Source organism: Raphanus sativus, chromosome 9, assembly GCF_000801105.2.
Source record: "Raphanus sativus cultivar WK10039 chromosome 9, ASM80110v3, whole genome shotgun sequence".
In the NCBI taxonomy this organism is placed as follows: Eukaryota; Viridiplantae; Streptophyta; class Magnoliopsida; order Brassicales; family Brassicaceae; genus Raphanus; species Raphanus sativus.
Window position 1 is genome coordinate 20,681,442 of NC_079519.1, and position 17,383 is coordinate 20,698,824.

The window sequence follows — 17,383 nt, forward strand, 5'->3', positions numbered from 1 at the left end:
GTATCGATATTTTTTTGCAAAATTAGAGCATTACATCCAAAATATCTCTATCATTCATCTAAACATTCATAAATATATATTAGAATATTCTAAATATAAAAATTAAGTCAAATCAAATTATATATTGGGTTACCCTTTGATTCAACCAATAGCCGGATTTCAGAGTTTAAAGATTTTTTTACGGATTTTATCGGATTTTAAATTTTTTTTTTTGTAAAATCAAACTGGATTGTATATCGGATCACCGAATTGGTCAGTTCGAATGCAGATTTGGGTTGGATTTCAAAACACCGGCTGAAACTTACATAATGATAAAGATTTTAGAGGCCACATGTTCATATTACGTTGAAAAAAAGTCTGCTTTCCAAATAAATATGATGTGAACCTCACTTTAGAAAATATACGGGAATATGAGCTCAAAAACTCCTAATCGTTGTAATATGCAAAAATTAAACACCAAAAAAAATTAGTCTGAAAACATCTAAGGCCTATTTCTTGTCCATTAAATCATTCTACGGTTCTATTCTCAGTTTCCAAAAAGAACCATAAGCACGCATCTACCAAATTAGGAAACTGAAACAGTTATTTACCACAAGTACACCTTTGACATGGTTAACTGTAATGGGAGTCTCCGAATTAACTTCCTGGTCCTTCAACTTCATCAAATGTTGCAAAAAGTCTTTGCATTCACCATCATTCCTACTTCCTAGCTTTTGCATCTGCTCGATGGCTCCATCGAATATGGCATCGAGCTTGTGAGCACTCAGACGCATCTGCTTCACAAGCCCTTGAAGATCGAATCTAGCTAGCCATGGAAAGAAATCTGAAACATTAGGCTCACTCAAAAGCCTAGTTATCTCTGAAATGACTCCTTTAAATTCTGTTCCAACACTCTCCATATTCTCTGCTTTCACCGATCCTCCCCACAACATATTCGTCGTTAGATTCATCATGGTTAAGAACAATTGGTCTCCGACATTCACGGCTAATTTTTCTTGACCTTTCTCGTATAAAAATCTCGTTCTTTCACGGACTTCTTTGCGTCGAAGCTCGTAGAAAGAATCCAAAGTTTTGCGGCTAAGAAGCTTGAGAACGCAAATTTTTCTAAGCATCCTCCATACAGCACCGTATGGTAACGAAACGATGTCGAGACCACCATAAGTAGCGGCCCAGCCAGTGAGAGAGACATCTCGGTTTGAGAAATTGATGTCTTGGTCTTTCAAGATCTCTCGAGCCAGAGATGGAGAGTTGACAACAACGGTTAGTTTTGAGCCGAGTTTGAGTTTGAAGATCGGACCGTGTTTCTCAGCGATAGTTGTGAAGTATGTGTGAAGATCCGCATCAAGAAATGGGAGGTTTCCGACAATAGGTAACCCTCGTGGCCCAGGTGGTAGAGGCGGTTGTGGCGAACGCTTGAAGAGGAACCAGAGAACTGACAAGATAGTAGTGAGCAGAATGAGAAGTGTGTTAGGAGTAATATTAATTGTGTTTGTAAAAAGATCTGAGATAGGAGACATCATCGACAACTGTTTGCAGGAACTAGGAAGTATGAGATTGTCAGAAGTAGTTGTATAGTTTTTCTCTTTTTCTTTTCTATACACAATCTCACCTTCACTTTCTTATATACAATAAAAAAGATATTTATTACATACTTATTATAAGGACCAAATTTTTTTGGACGTTGGGAAAGCAAATCCTGAGTTGAGATGATAACATTTGAGCGGATAATATACTCTGGATTGTTTTTAGGGAAATTGCAGGCAATGACAATAGCAAATCAACAAAAAAATTCTATACCCATAAGGACTTTTTGCCTATGATATTTCAATAATATTCCTTATATTATCCTTTCTCACTTTCCCATTTCTTTTTAACTAATTTTATCATTACAAAAATAACTTATTCAAATTTTTTACATATCTATAAAAAACATAGATTTTTTTTCTGTATATGACATGTTTTGAATTTTGTAAAACTAACATATATTTATAAAATTTAATATATACAGTTATAATGTAATTATATGCTATTCTACTTATAAAATATAGAATAGAATTATAAATTATATAATCTTTCTTTCATCTCTCATGTTTTTTCTCTCTCATATCTACATCCATATCTTCCTCTTTATTTCTATCTTTCTATCTCTTTCTCATCTCACATTTTTCTATTCCTTCTTGTGTTATATTTCTTTTTTTTTTACCATATAATGTTCAAATAATATATTTTGTATTCTATTCTATTCTATTTACGGAATATAGAATAGAATTGTTGTTATGTTCCATCTATTTGTCATCCTCTCTCTCTCCTTCTCTTCCATCCATCTTTCTCTTTCTTTTTCCATCGTGTAAACTATTCTAATTTTATTCACAATCCTTATCCCTATATCATACGTCATATGTTCCATACTATTTTAAATTACACTATAAAATGATACATTTCTTTTTCTCTTCTTTTGCAATTTGTATCTCCTTTTCTGCCTCTTGATTCTTCTTACTCACTACTTGATCAGTTACACTATTTTGTTCTCCAACACCGTCGCCACTCATCATCTCTCTCTCTAAAGAAATTTTAGAGAATTTCATATATACAACGTTAATGGGTGTGTCGAGTATTCCATACCATAATATGTATAGCATAGTCACGTAATGGATGAGGGTTTGGGTTTAGGGTTTAGGATTAGGGTTTGGGTTTAGGGTATATGGTTTGGGTTTATGGTATATGGTTCGGTTTTAAGGTATATGGTTCAGGTTTAGGGTTCAGAGTTTGGGTTTAGGGTATATGGTTCGGGTTTAGGGTTCAGACTTTTGGTTTAGGGTTTATGGTTTAGAGTTTGGGTTTAGGGCATATGGTTTGGGTTTAGGGTTTGGTTTTAGGGTTTAGGATTTGGGTCTAGGGTATATGGTTTGGGTTTATGGTCAGAGTTTGGGTTTAGGGTTTATGGTTTAGGGTTTGGGTTTATGGTATATGATTTTGGTTTAGAGTTTGTGTTTAGGATTTTAGATTTGGCTTTAGGGTATATGAATTTGTGTTTGTTTATTTGTCTTTGCCTATGATTTTGGGTTTAGGGTTTCTCTCTCTCTCTCAATTTATAATACTATACAGTATTTTAAATTATAGTATAGTATGATACGTTTCTTTTTCTCTTTTTTTTTTTGCACTTTGTATCTCATTCTCTGCCTCCTAATTCTTCTTACTCACTACTTAATCAGTTACATTGTTTTGTTCTTCAACACCGTCGCCACTCATCAACTCTCTCTAAAAAAATTTTAGAAAATTTAATATATTTAAAATTTGTGGGTGTTTCAAATTTTCCATACCATAATATGTATAACATAGTCACATAATGGATAATAGTTTGGGTTTAAGGTTTATGATTAGGGTTTGGATTTATGGTATATGGTTTAGGTATATAGTTTGGGTATAGGATTTGGGTTTAGGGTATATAGTTTGAGTCTATGGTACATAATTTGGGTTTAGGATTTATGGTTTAGTGTATATGGTTTACGGTATATGGTTTGGATTTAGGGTATATGGTTTGGGTTTAGGGTTTAGGATTTGGGTTTAAGGTTTGTGATTAGGATTTGGGTTTAGGGTATATGGTTTGGGGTTTAGGGTTTACATTTATGTTTTGAATAATCTATTCTATATCTATGTTATATATATAATAGTATATACTTCGAGCATTTGAAATACACACGCTCACTCTCACGCTCACTCTCGTAAAGGACTATAAAGTCTTATTTTGGCACAAAAAGACACACTTTTTTTTGTATGCCCATATTTTTAATTCTCAGAGCTCATATGAATATTGAGCAAATTGTCCCTTGTTTTTATATCAAAATGCTAATTATTTGTGACCACGAAAATAAATAGTTCTTTTCTAAGCTTGTCACTAATCAAGGGATATAAAATTTCTATAAAGCTGTAATCCAAAATCGTATAGGTAATTACAAAGCATGAGAAAGACAAAACAAAAGACAAAATTTATTAAATAAATTTATGTTTGTGTAGTGTAACTAAACGACCGATAGAAAGAAACTAAGCAAACACAAAACATACTGATCAGTAAGAACATAGAAGAAGTATTTTAGCAAAAAAAAAAAAACATAGAAGAAGTAGAAGGTGAGGGAAGAGCCTAGCTCTCCAAGAGTCGAACATATCATACCTTGGACCTTTTCGAGAGTTCGACCAGATGATTTTAAGATATTTTGAGCAAAACAATTTTATTATGTCATGAAAAGTTAAAATAGATCTACCTATGTACATATAGCCCAAATTTTGTGAATTTTGAAGCCACAGAAAATTCTTTTTCATGGATCCAGTCAGGAAAGAGAGTTTGTGTAGTAAGATTGATTGGATGCCAGGATCTCAAGGAACTAAAAAACAGTCTTGAAATAATCGATTTTTGTTTATATATATCATGTCTATGTAACTTTATAGAGGCCAGATTAAATCGAACTCATATGTTCAAATATTTTGCAGAGCGACATCCTATAAGATTCTCCTAAAACCATCTATCGAAAATAAGATATTTTGGGGATGTGAATATAATGTTCACGTGTCTGCTTATGATTCATATGGCTTAGCCGTAAAATAAAATAGGTATCAATCGTATTGAAGAAAATAAGTTTATAACTTTATAAAACGTTTATATACAGTAGACCCTCTATAAATTAATACTCGATAAATTAATAAATATAATAAATCAATAATTTTTTTTGTTTCAAATTATGATGCTATAAATATGACATGATTCATAAGATAATAAGACAATAATATTTTTAAACTCTTAGGTAAATATAGGTAAATATATGATCCACTAAAATTATAAATTAACTAAGAATTATTATATACTAGTATTACTGCCCGGCTACGCACGGGCCAATTTACTTTTTTATAAATTATTTGATCAGTGTCATAATTGGCGATCAGAACAAATATTTTTTTAGATATTACACAAAGCACATAATATTAGAGGTGTCCACATTGAAATAAATCGGTTGTAGAAAGCAAAACAATATCTGATATTGTTATAAAATTGAAACATGTTTGTAGTATTTCAAAAATAAATAGGATCTTTAAAAAATGATTGATTTGATCCATTAATTCTTTCGAATAAAAACCTTAATTTATGTATAAATTTGAATGTGATGAATCAAATAAATTTACTGTTTAAACATTTTTTGCAGTTTAAAATAACACTTTACTGACATTTTATGTTATTTTATCTAACATATTTTCTGAAAACACACACACATTCAAAACAAAACTAATCCAGCTTACTTATAGTTTGTTGAGTTTATGATTTAGTTTTCTTTTTATTAGATTATAATGAAATGTTAAGTCTTGATGAAAAATTGCATAGTCAACCATGTTTGAATTAAAAATTTAATTTGGATTCAGATATGTAAATTCCTTTATATATTCAGAAAAAGTATTATGGTTGAACTCGATTGCAGTGTGAATACTTAGAAATAATTGTTTCAACAATTAATGGAAACATTAATCAACAAATCAAAATTTAGGAGAGAAAAATAGTAAAAGGTGGAAAACATGCAAACCTTTTTTTCAAGCCAAAACATGACGCTTGCCCCTTTAATCTTTTTTTTACTCAAGTGGAAGAATACTGTGTGTGAGTGTAGTTTTCTTTTTTTTGTTCTAATGTGCGAGTGTAGTTATGAACTTATGAGCTTTCCAAGAGAATAATTTTGCAGAAAATAGAAAAAACCGAGAGAAAACTGAAAGTTCAAGGGAGAAAACGTTCTCTTGTTTCTTTAATAATGGAGAAGAAGACGGTTTAAGAACGTGGCCAGTTGTTTTATACGTGATATTCAGAAAAAAATTAGGATTGAGTTACTTGAAATTAAGAGAATTTTTTTAATCAATTGTTTATTATTTTAATGTATTTTCCACATGTCGGATTTTGATTCGCAAGGCAACTTGCGCTTTAGTATATAAGGATGTAAATTTTATATAATTTCGTACAAAAAGTTGAAAAAAGGAAAAAAAAATAGAACTTTATAAACCAAACCGACTGGTTAAGCAATGACATTCGGTGTAAGGGAATAGATAGGCTTGGGTATTCGCGGTCCCAATTGGGTTTTGATTTTAACAAATCGGGTCTCTGTTTTATCATAATCAACCCCATTCGGGTTTTATGAAAATTCTGTTCGGAACAAGTTCCAGTTCTATCGGATACGGGTCGGGGTTAGTAAATATTCAACGAATCGGTACAACATGATGTATGTTCGGGTTCAGGTCCCAATCAGTTTTTTGGGTTTAAAAGTACTTGATCTGTACTTATTTTATAACAAAAACATAGGTAAAGTCGGTTCTTCAAAATACCTGATTTGTACATATTTTATAACCAAAATATAAGTAAAATTGATTCAAAAATAAATATAAAAAACACAAAACGTGATCATTCAAAATCAAACATAGTTATTGATACAAAAAACCAAATAAATGAAAGTATAAAATGAAAACCTAGTTCTCATAATGATAAACATTATTCAATGAAAACAAAATAAAATCTAAAAATGTCAAGTTTCAAACGCCACTTTCAACCATCAATCTTCATGTAATAGATAATTATTTTAGATGTTCAATATATCTTAGTGTATTTTAGACACATTAAAAATTGAAATCATATTTGATACAATTTTTTTTTTTTTTTTGAAATTTTGAATGTTTCGGATTCTATCGATATCTATTTAGGTTCGGTTTGGTTTATTTGCCAGCCTTAGGATTAGAGATTTGATTCGGACAACCTTGAGGCAGGAATCGCAACGAGTGGATTCTTCAACTTAAGAACAAGACCAAACTTCTCTTCGACTTCAGATCTCGGTACTTTACGAGCTTCCCAATCAAACGAATGCAGAAGTGAAGCTAAATTGTATAAAACCATCCTCTCCGCCATGTTAATCACTGCGCAAAAGTAATCTGACCAGAGCCAAAGGGTAGATACTTATAACCATTCCCACTGAAATCACACGAACTATCAAAAAATAGAAACTGTCTTTAAAGAAGAGCACAAGTGGAAGATATGCCCATATACAAAATCAAAAACACAGTTTAAATCTCATGAATATAATCACATATTCAGTTTATCTGTTCTTTTTTTATTAGAGTAAGAAAAAGGAAAAAAGTTAATTTCTTCTGATCAGTCATAAGATCTCAGAAAGCAAAACAAAACAAAAGAAAGAACATTTTTATCTCTACTTTCCTTCAGAACTCATTTGCTGTCCAAACCGGCGAGCACATTCCTGGAATCTCATGACCAGACCGCTACAACTTAAGGGGTTCTCGACGTTCTCCTTGTAACATTTCTTCCACGCTTCGTGATCCGAAGAGCAAGGCATTGGTTTCGGTTCCGGGATCTTAAACTCTTTCTCCCTTAGATCCTTGGCTCTCTCTGTCACCTCATGGACAATGTTCTTTTCTTGTCTCTCCACCGTCTCAAGAACCTTCTCACTCTCTTTCAAAACAGATTTAATCGATTCCAGCTCTGTGCTTGCTGCTGTTTGTTGTGGAATTGGGAAGAAGAATGGTGGCTGCTGAGTCGGTAACTCTACCATTGGCTTCGGTTTCTCTGCATCACGGTGTGTTCTCGCTTGATCTGCATTGTTTTGTGGTGGTGAGACTTTGGGTTTGGTTCTCTTTACCTTTCTCTTCGGTTTTTCGTTGCCTTGAGCTAACTGATTGATCAGCTTCGGAGTGATCTGAATTGTGTAATCGCCCATATTACCGGAGTTTCAACAACCTAAAAAGATTAAAATAACATCAAGAAACAACATATACAGTATGCCTGAGTCATGATGTAAGCAAGTAACACAAAGCTTCCCTAACCTCAGACAGTTCCGCCAGGTGTTACAATACGAGATCATTAAAATCGATCAAACATAGAAACCGAAAGCAAATCAGATATGTAATAAAACGACAGAATCAGAAGTTGACTCTCGGTCTAATGTGGCAAATTATGTAAAAGATAAGGTACGAATCAGATTCGATATTGGAATATCTTAACTTGAATGAAAATTCTTCAATCCAAGGCTAAGAACCCTAGAGTCTTACACAAAGCATGAAAAATCTACATAAGAAACAAAGAGCAGGTGGAGACGATACCTGGTAGGAAAAGAGATCGGCGAACGGCGATTCTCTCGTCAGAGATTGTGAAGTGGAAGACGAAGAAGGTACACCTATTGGGCTTAGATTGCCAGATAAAAGTATTGAATTGAGCCCAGTTTATTCTACTAGGCTTATAAAGCCTTTTACAATTAATCGAAACCTTTTTTAAGGAAGTTCAGTGAAATTGCATCAATTTAAGAGACAGTTACGAAAACAGACACTTTGTGTGTTTGTTTTTCGCTCAAAGACACATTATGGATTTGAGACACATTGTTGAGACAGCTGTTTTTTTTTTGCCAGAGATACCCTTGGCTAAGTAAAGAGACACTTTACTTTATAAGTGGTATTTACTTTATTTGTAACTATTTGCTCTACAGCACAAGAAATTATTTTCTGTAAAAAATAATTTTTTTGCAGATCAAAATAGATTCTGTCAGATTTATTCAAAATCTAACCAAATCAAAATCGAGAGATAACACACAAGATTTGCATATCAAAAGAACAATTTTGGATTCAATCTAGGAACAAGACCGTTTCATCTACCGGAGAGTTTGATCAAGAAAAAAAAACTTTACAATTAAAACATGAAACGGAATCTCAGATCAAAACGAAAACCCACCAATCAAATTTGCAAAATCTTAGATTGAATTACCATATATGTATCCCAACCCTCACATTCCACTTTCATCGTAACCAACACAAGCTCCTCCTCTCGAGTAGCCATCTCCACCACCAATATATCCCCTCTCTTCTTTCACCTCTCTATCCACCACTTTCTCATCCATAGCCAACATTTCACCTCTGTATCCACCAACCCCTCATCCATAACCACCCTTTCACCTTTGTATCCACCAATTCCTCATTCATAGCCAGCACAACTTTTACCACGGCTTCCACCTTCATATCCCCTATCTTCATGTTTTCCACATCCACGGTAACCACTACCATTGTATCCACAAAATCACTTCTTTCACCTATTTATCCACCACTTTTTCATCCATAACCACCCTTTTTCCTCGGTATCCACCACCTCCTCGTCCATAACCACCAAAACTTCCACTTTCGTATCCCCTATCCTCATATTTTTCATCTCCACGGTATCCACCACTATTGTATCCACTCTCACGTCTTCCACCACCGCCTCTCCATAACCACTGCGGTATCCACCGCCATTACCTCCATAGCCATTGCTTTTTCCACTGGACTGAATCTCCATATCCAACACCAATGTATACACCCTCATGTCGACCACCACTGTCTCTTCCATTACCACATGCACCACTTCCATCGCAAATTTCTCTTGGAATCAATGGCGGCAGAACGGAACAGAGGCCGCAATTGATAGATCGGAGGGAAAGAAAACAGAAGTCGGTGAGAATGGCGAAGATTATAAAGTGGGTTAGGGGTTGAAGAAAGATCTCTAATTTCTCAATCTGTAAACCGTCGGAGAGAAAGAGAAATTAGGATTTGTTTCTTGGAATCTGAAGCAAGAGAAAGTGGATTGTCTTTCAAAATAAGAACCAAAAATATTTAATTGGTTTGGAAAATCTCTTTTGATTAAACGAGAGACAGTTTGTTCTGTCTGGTTTAATTAGAATTAAAACAATTACAAGCTTAGCGTTACACATTAACTAGTTAGGATATGTTTGAATTATGACCTTAGAGTTTAGTTTAGTTAGGAAAATTTCAGAAACCAACTTACGCTATGAATGAGGGTTATACTGGTCATTTCTCTAAGAGAAAGTGTGTGAAGTGATCAAAGTGCATGTTTGTGTAATTGAGAACATGTAATGTGTCTGTGAGGGTAATATTCTTAATGTAGTCAGTACTAGTAAAACATGAACATGCCTGCCTTGTTGATAATAGTTGGATCCAACTTGAAAAAATCAATAATTATTTAACTATAAGATCATTATTTTATAAATCAATACTATTAAAATTGAAGCATGACCAACTGATATTAGTTGGGTCTAATTTTGAAAGAAATATGATTATTACTTTTTATGCCTTTAAAAAAAAACTGAGTATTTCATAACTGTTTCTAATTATATACGAAGTCTAACCACAATCCCTTATTCGCCTAACCATTACGTAAGTTTTATGTTTCGGGATAAATCAGTTACTAAAGTGGGCTTTGTATCAAGATTTTTACGTAGCCCAAATGTATTATTATGAATTTGTTTTGTGTTAAATTTTGTTATCGGTTTTGTAAAGTCAACCTTGCATAGTGTGGTAAAACATTTTGCATATTGGCCGTCAGTTTTATAAATGCTTCTATTCTTAAAATTGTTTTAGCTATTAGAATATTATTTTTCCTTTACAATTTGGTGGACAATAGTTTTTTTTTTCCAGAAATAAAACAGTTACACAACTAACTGGTCAAAAAACAGTTACACAACCTTTTTCAAAAGAGTCCGAACTGATATATGGCAATTTGTTCAATGGATAACAATTTGTTGTTTGTTGCTGATTACAGCCTCGACTTTATAAAAATTATATTTTTATAAGTTTGATCCAATTATTTGAAAAATCGATTTGGAGGTGCGGGTTATGAGTATTTTATGCGGGTGAATGTGGGTTGGTGGATTTTGGATTGCGGCTACCCGTCGACTCGCAAAGTATATAAAAATAAAAAGTAAAAAGTAAATATTTCTTTCAAAATACAGGAATTTAAAAATAATAATTGAAAATTTAAATAATGTGTAAATTTTTTATTATAAATATATTTTTATAACAATTAAATTAAATAATAATTTTTAAATATATATATCCCGCGGATAACCACAAAATTAAGTGAAACGAGTGCGGATATAAAATTATTTGTTTGCGGATTGTGCGATTATATTTTTTAATAATCAAAATTGAAAATCAGCGGGTTGACGGGTCAGTGGGGCGAGTTTGACCATTAATCGAGCTTTAATTGTTCGTATACCATATCAATTTTTAAATTGCTATTATTTAATAAAATATATTTTGATTAAAATTTATACACAAATATGATTAAAAATACAAATATAAACAGAAAGAAAAAACAAATATCAAAAATTAAATTTAAACAAAAAAACAAATATCAAAATCTAGTAGTTATATTAAATAACTAACCACGTTTCCTTGTCTATAACAAAACCAATTATGTTTCTTAATTCACAACAAAATGACTCATTAATTTAGCTTTTAAATCTGATCAAAACGTGTCCATGGTGATCGATTCTCTGGCGATTATACATTCTTCCACAGTAGTTCACTGTGTTGATTTGTTATAATCTCGGACAAGAAATTGGAAATTTTTAAGTAATTGACTTTTTGGATTTTAAAAGGTTGAAATCAGATGTTCTGTAATGGATTACAATTTTAGGGCATAAACAACAAGAAAAACGTAAAAATTGATCAGTTATGGAAGTATGGTGACCATTGAAATATTGCAGAGAATTCTGAAATATTATTGGAAAAGATGAAAACAATTACAAGAATGCCACTCGAAAAGAAAAAACAATACACACTAGAAGATTATGGTGATGATTGTTTTTCTGGTTTTTAGATTTTGATTTCTGGTTTTTAGATTTTGGATTTTGGTTTATAGATTTTAGTTCTAAAATTTTGGTTTTTGATCGTCCAGTAGATTCTAGTTTTTTGAAAATCATGAATGGTTGTTTTAAATTTTGGTTTTTATTTTTTAAAATTAATAAAATTAAAACTATGATTCAGTGACAAAAAAAAATTATGATTAATAGTAAAATTTTTATTCTGAATAATCTATAAAATACTATTACTAAAACACACATAAAGATATTTTAAAATAAAACTGCAAATATACTATTACTAAAACACACATAAAGATTCTAGAAGAGTATAAAATGGGTCAAGCTTCCAACAGGCCAAGATAATATATATTAATAAACCTCTTTCCTAATTTAATATTTATCAAATATGATTTAACTTAAAGTTATTAAAGAGTATATTAACTCATTTACATATAAATATAACAGAAATTATTAAAAATTATTTTTTTCAAACTTTCTACAAAAATTCATTTTCTGTACGGGTTAGGTTTGATATTGGTATTCAGATAACACTATAAGAATCATTCGAATATATAAAACATGTCTAATAGAATATGAGACTTTGATTTTTGGGTCTATTCCAAACGGTTGTTTGGGTTAGGTAACTATTAAGAAAATATAATATATTACAAAATTTAGGAATAAAATTTTAAAATAATTGATTAAATGCATAAGGTATAAGTGTATAGTTATGCAACTTGACATATTTAACATATTTACCAAAATTATATTAAATAAAATTAATCTTAAACATAAATATTACAAAAAGCATAAATATAAAAATTATTTTTTTCAAAAAAAAATTTAAAACAAAAAAATATACCCACCTTTTAAAGGGCATATCAAAATCTAGTCATATATATTAATACACACACAATTTCACTATCTAAAAAGAACCTTATTTTTAGTAGTTTTCTTTTCATCTCTTTCTAATTTCTCACTAAAAGAAAATCTAACGTACCTTTTTTTTTGTTATTTCACAAATGACCTCATCCTAAAATTGGTGGTAACAATTATTATTATTTTAAAAAAATTTCAAAAATTATTATATTAAATTGTTGATTTCACATATTTTATTTAATTCTTTGTGATCATTCTAACTATCATATAATCTCAAGTTTGACAATAACAGTGTTCTAAATTCATATATAAATTAGTTTTAAAGTTTTACATTCTTTAAGATATAATTTTTCTTGTTTGTGAGTTAATTTTCAAAAATCATTATACATCTCAAGATAGTTTTTAATAATTTAATTTTAGTAATTATTTATTTTATATTAGTTATTGATGATGTGATATTTTGGTTTCTAATGCTTTTACTATTATTTTGATAATTCAAAAGGATTTATAAATTGTCAATCTTGTCCCTTTGTTATTATGGATGAAGTGCCTCACAGGGACTTCCATATGAATAATTGAGGCTTTTACAGGTGAAGATATAAGAACCAAGTAAACTTTGTAGTCCTGTTAAACTTCGAGATTCTAAGCACATAGATTTCTATTTGAAAAATCTCAGAAATGCTGGAAACGTTACAATATTGTGTAGTAAAGATGTCACTGATTTGATTAGTTGAATAAGCGTATAATTATTAGTCCTCATAAAGTATACTTAAAGATTTTGTGAAACAAAAACTAAAGGAAAATAATTGAATAAGCGTATAATTATTAGTCCTCATATTCTCATAAAGTAGAATTATTTTTCTAATCAATGGTTGCAAGCACTTTTTCTCGCACGGTCACACCAATATACAAAACCTTTTTTTTTTAACCTTACTTGCTAAGTAATTCTATAAAATCGTTCTTTTGACTACAAATATGTACATAATATATATGGAAGATTATATGCTTTTCATTTTACTTTGACCATGAAAATATCTATGATTTTGTTTATCTTATGCATGTTTGTGTTACTATATATAATAAGACAAAACAATGGAAAATTCATTAGGAAAAAGAATCTGGAAAACACTAAGCAAAATAAAACTATCACCATGAAGACTTTAATCGCGTTTGTTTTTACTATTTTCTTCATCATATCTTGTGCTAATTGTGTTACTACAATTTCTAGTACTTCAGGTAATAGTTTATTTTTATACCCCTATTTAATTAAAGAAATGGCATTTCAATATACACACTGCCGGTAAACAAAAATTGTTTTGAAATAGGTTATAAAATAAAGGAGGATATACCATGTAGATACCCAGAGCCGTGTAACTATAAAGGTTAAGAAGGCTGCATTGAGATCTGTAATATTTGGGGTTATTCTTGGGGTCACTGTAGGCCTGGAAATAGATGTTGCTGTGTACAATAAATATGAACTCAAGATGAAATCATACAAATGTATTGGTATCTACCGAAGAAATTTTATAGGTTTTATATATCCATATATATACAAAAGATCTATAAAGGAATAATAAAAACTTCATTAATTTGCAATTGATTTGATTAAATTCGAATGAAATTTAGTGAATATGAAAATATAAAATAAATAGGGAGTTCGTCAAAAATGATTTCCAGTTGCAATACTCAGTCTATTTCAATGCTATTACACGAAAATTAAAGAAAAAATCAAGAATGCAAAATACTCAATTTGTTTTTTTTTTAAATGTCACTTTAACATTTTTTGTTACATGTATCGTTTTACTATTAATGCAATTTATACTTAGTTTTAATTTATCATTAACTGCAAATTAATTTTATTGATCTTATAAATAAATTTATTTATTTAAATAGTATTGGTTAAACAAAAGTAATTAATAAAAACACAAATGAATTTCAATTATTTTTAAATATGTGTAAAAATTGTCTAAGTGACACTATTTATGAAAATGAGGAAGTAAAACTTTATAAATTATACATCTGGATTTTACTATCTGAAATCACGTCTTTACCAATTGCTACTATAAATCCTAAAACAGATGTTTTATAAGTCCATTTGATAGTATATCTCAGATATCTAAGTTTTTGGTCAACTAACCTTGTTTGCGTAGTGTGGAAACCAAAATTTCCGCACTGTCGATTTCCATAAAAAAAAAGATTTAAGAAATCCTTATTTTTCTTAAAATCCGGATCTTCTACGAAAGTCAACGACAAATAACTAAAAAAATGCGAAAAATATGTGAAAACAACAAAATGAGTTTAGGAAAAAAATAGATCTTTATTTCTAATCCGCAAAAATATTGCGATTATTAAAAAAAAAATATAAAAGCTTTGGCCACAAGAGCTGCCGGCAAATTCCGTAGTTCTATCTGCTTAAAACATTAAACCTAGTTAAGTTGTAGTTTGATAACAGAAGACGGAAAAAATACGAAACTTTTTTTGTTGATTTCGGACTGAACCTTGTGGAATGTTGTCTACATACCCCTTTCGAGGATCAAGTCGAATGTAGTTCAAATTAAAAAGAGTGGAACATGAGATCAAATTGTCTGTGCGACTTCATCTAATATGAGTGCAAGTCGTAGAAACCAAACTTGGCGACAATTAAGTCTAAGGTTTCTAACTGCAGAGATTTCTAGGAGTCTAAAAATCCTCATATGCTCCTTGCCTTGGCTCTCTTTATATATGCCTCCAAGTTTGGTCATCTTTCTCGATTCAAGTTCATCTTTTTGTGGAAATTTTCTTTATTTTCTCGAGATTCATGTTTATCTTGAAAACTTCACATTTACCATCTTTTCCATTTATCTTTATCCGAATCGAATTAAACCGTCATTAAATTTGGAGCTGTTCTCAGGTTAAACCATAAGTGGGATTTTCGTTGTTTTTAGGCCATTTCGGACCGTTTTACGACTTATGCGTTTTACGATTATTCTTTGAGAAAAATGTCGATTTGTTCGATGTTCATTTTCTATATCGCGTGTCTTATGAACTGAACCAAATCAATTCATAAAGTCGAGGATATGAAGGTGATTAATTTAACATATATCATCTTAACGTTTTGACTCGAAATTCGCTTGAACCCTAACCGAATCCGATTGGTCCCCCGGGATGCCGAGCTCTAGTAAAATTAATAATATATATTTCTTGATGTCAGTTTAGTATTTATATTTTGATTTCATCAATAAAAACGAAACTTAAATATACAATACTTACCCTTATTAAATATTTTCTCCATTTCAAAAAGATGCATGTTCTAGAGAAAATTGTGTTTCAAAAAGATACATTTTTATATTTTCAATGAAGTTTTTGTTAACTAATAATGAAAAACTAGATTTTGACCCGCGCTTCGAAAGCAAAGCGCGGGTATTATTTTTTACTTTTATGAAATATATTATTTGTTTGTAATTATTGAACATATTTATTTTAGTAAAATTTTCTTTATAATAAATTTGACACACATAGTGTCTCTGGTAAACTATGTGTTTCTCTGACTTTGTTTTATTCCCTCTCCAATCAACATATCGAAGCGCGGATATTATTTTTTACTTTTATGAAATATATTATTTGTTTGTAATTATTGAATGTATTTATCTTAGTAAAAATTTCTTTATAATAAATTTGACATATAGAGTGTCTCTGGTAAACTATGTATTTATTTGGCTTTATTTTATTCCTTCTCCAATCAACATATTTATTTGGCTTGTTGTTAAAATAAATGATTTTAGAACGCAACTGTTTACTTTGATATTTTGTTTAAACAATGTGACATATTTCTGTATTAATTGTGTTCAATTAAATATTTACATTGTAATTTAAATTTTATACAAATCAACATATTTGTGTAGTTTTGTTATTAAAAAAATGATTTGAATCCAAATGTAAGTACTCTTATAGTGATTTTTTCAGTTCATATAATTTTTTAAAATATATTTATTTCAACTGAACCAATTAATATTTTGTTAAATTGGCCCGTGAAATATATTTTTATACATCGATATTCAAAAGATCTGGTAACTAACGATACTCAAAAGATCTGGACTGAATCAGGTTATATGGTTATTTTTGTTACAAATATCCGAACCCGTTTTAGATACATTGGTTATTTAGATATTTTTAGGTTCCTATACATCAGAACCGAATTCATCCAGATCTAGAATGATCCAACTCAAAATCCACACATAAGTTTATAATATTCAAGCGGGACTTGGTTACCAAAAAAAAAGGATACCCGAAAAAAACAACATGTATCTAAATAGACAGATAATGTTCATGTCTAAATGATTATATAAATTAATAAAAAACTGTTTTATGTGTTTTGCTAAATTAAGTGAAATAGAAAGAGTTTTTTTATCAAATAAAATAATTATATGGAGTGGAAAATTAAGTGACAATAAATGTAGGACATTTTAAGTATTTTGATTTAAGTTATTATTTTATTCACAAAACATATTTTTGAACTATGTTTTTGGGTACGTAATTTTCCATCGATTGTAACTAAAATAAAAATATTTTAGTAAAATAAAATAAACCAAATGTTTAATCATATGTAAAACCTAATTATTTAGCATTTTTGATTTTATAATTGGCACAAAGTTAATATTGATTAACTAATAAATAAAAATATGCACTATTATTATTATGGTAATATAATTAATGATGTAATTTATTATTAAGATAATATAATTAATTAAATTGTTAAACTAAGTGAAATATGGAAACACAATTAATAGATACTACTATTCAAGTTTCCAAACACTCCATTTTTTATAGCTATAACCAAACACACCAATTTTTTTTATTAATCTTATCCAAGTATC

The 17,383-nt window shown here is 30.2% G+C and overlaps 2 protein-coding genes across 3 annotated transcripts; both read right to left on the bottom strand.

The window, feature by feature from the left end:
* Positions 1-589: 589 nt before the first annotated feature.
* LOC130499640 (flavonoid 3'-monooxygenase CYP75B137-like) lies at positions 590-1,612 on the bottom strand (the record flags this gene model as incomplete). Its single annotated transcript, XM_056993912.1, is given in 1 exon segment — positions 590-1,612. A coding segment is annotated over 1 exon segment (931 nt), but the record flags the coding sequence as incomplete, so codon positions are not given.
* Positions 1,613-7,057: 5,445 nt separating this feature from the next.
* LOC108825788 (uncharacterized) lies at positions 7,058-8,271 on the bottom strand. Of its 2 annotated transcripts, none has more exons than XM_018599136.2 (2): positions 8,128-8,271; positions 7,058-7,765 (listed from the first exon to the last, which is right to left on the bottom strand). In XM_018599136.2, the coding sequence occupies exon 2, from the start codon at positions 7,743-7,745 to the stop codon at positions 7,221-7,223; it is 525 nt and encodes a 174-aa protein (XP_018454638.1). In that variant the 5' UTR covers positions 7,746-7,765; positions 8,128-8,271; the 3' UTR covers positions 7,058-7,220. The 2 variants fall into 2 exon arrangements, with proteins under 2 accessions (XP_018454638.1, XP_018454640.1); XM_018599138.2 differs by lacking the exon at positions 8,128-8,271 and adding an exon at positions 7,852-8,052.
* Positions 8,272-17,383: the final 9,112 nt, after the last annotated feature.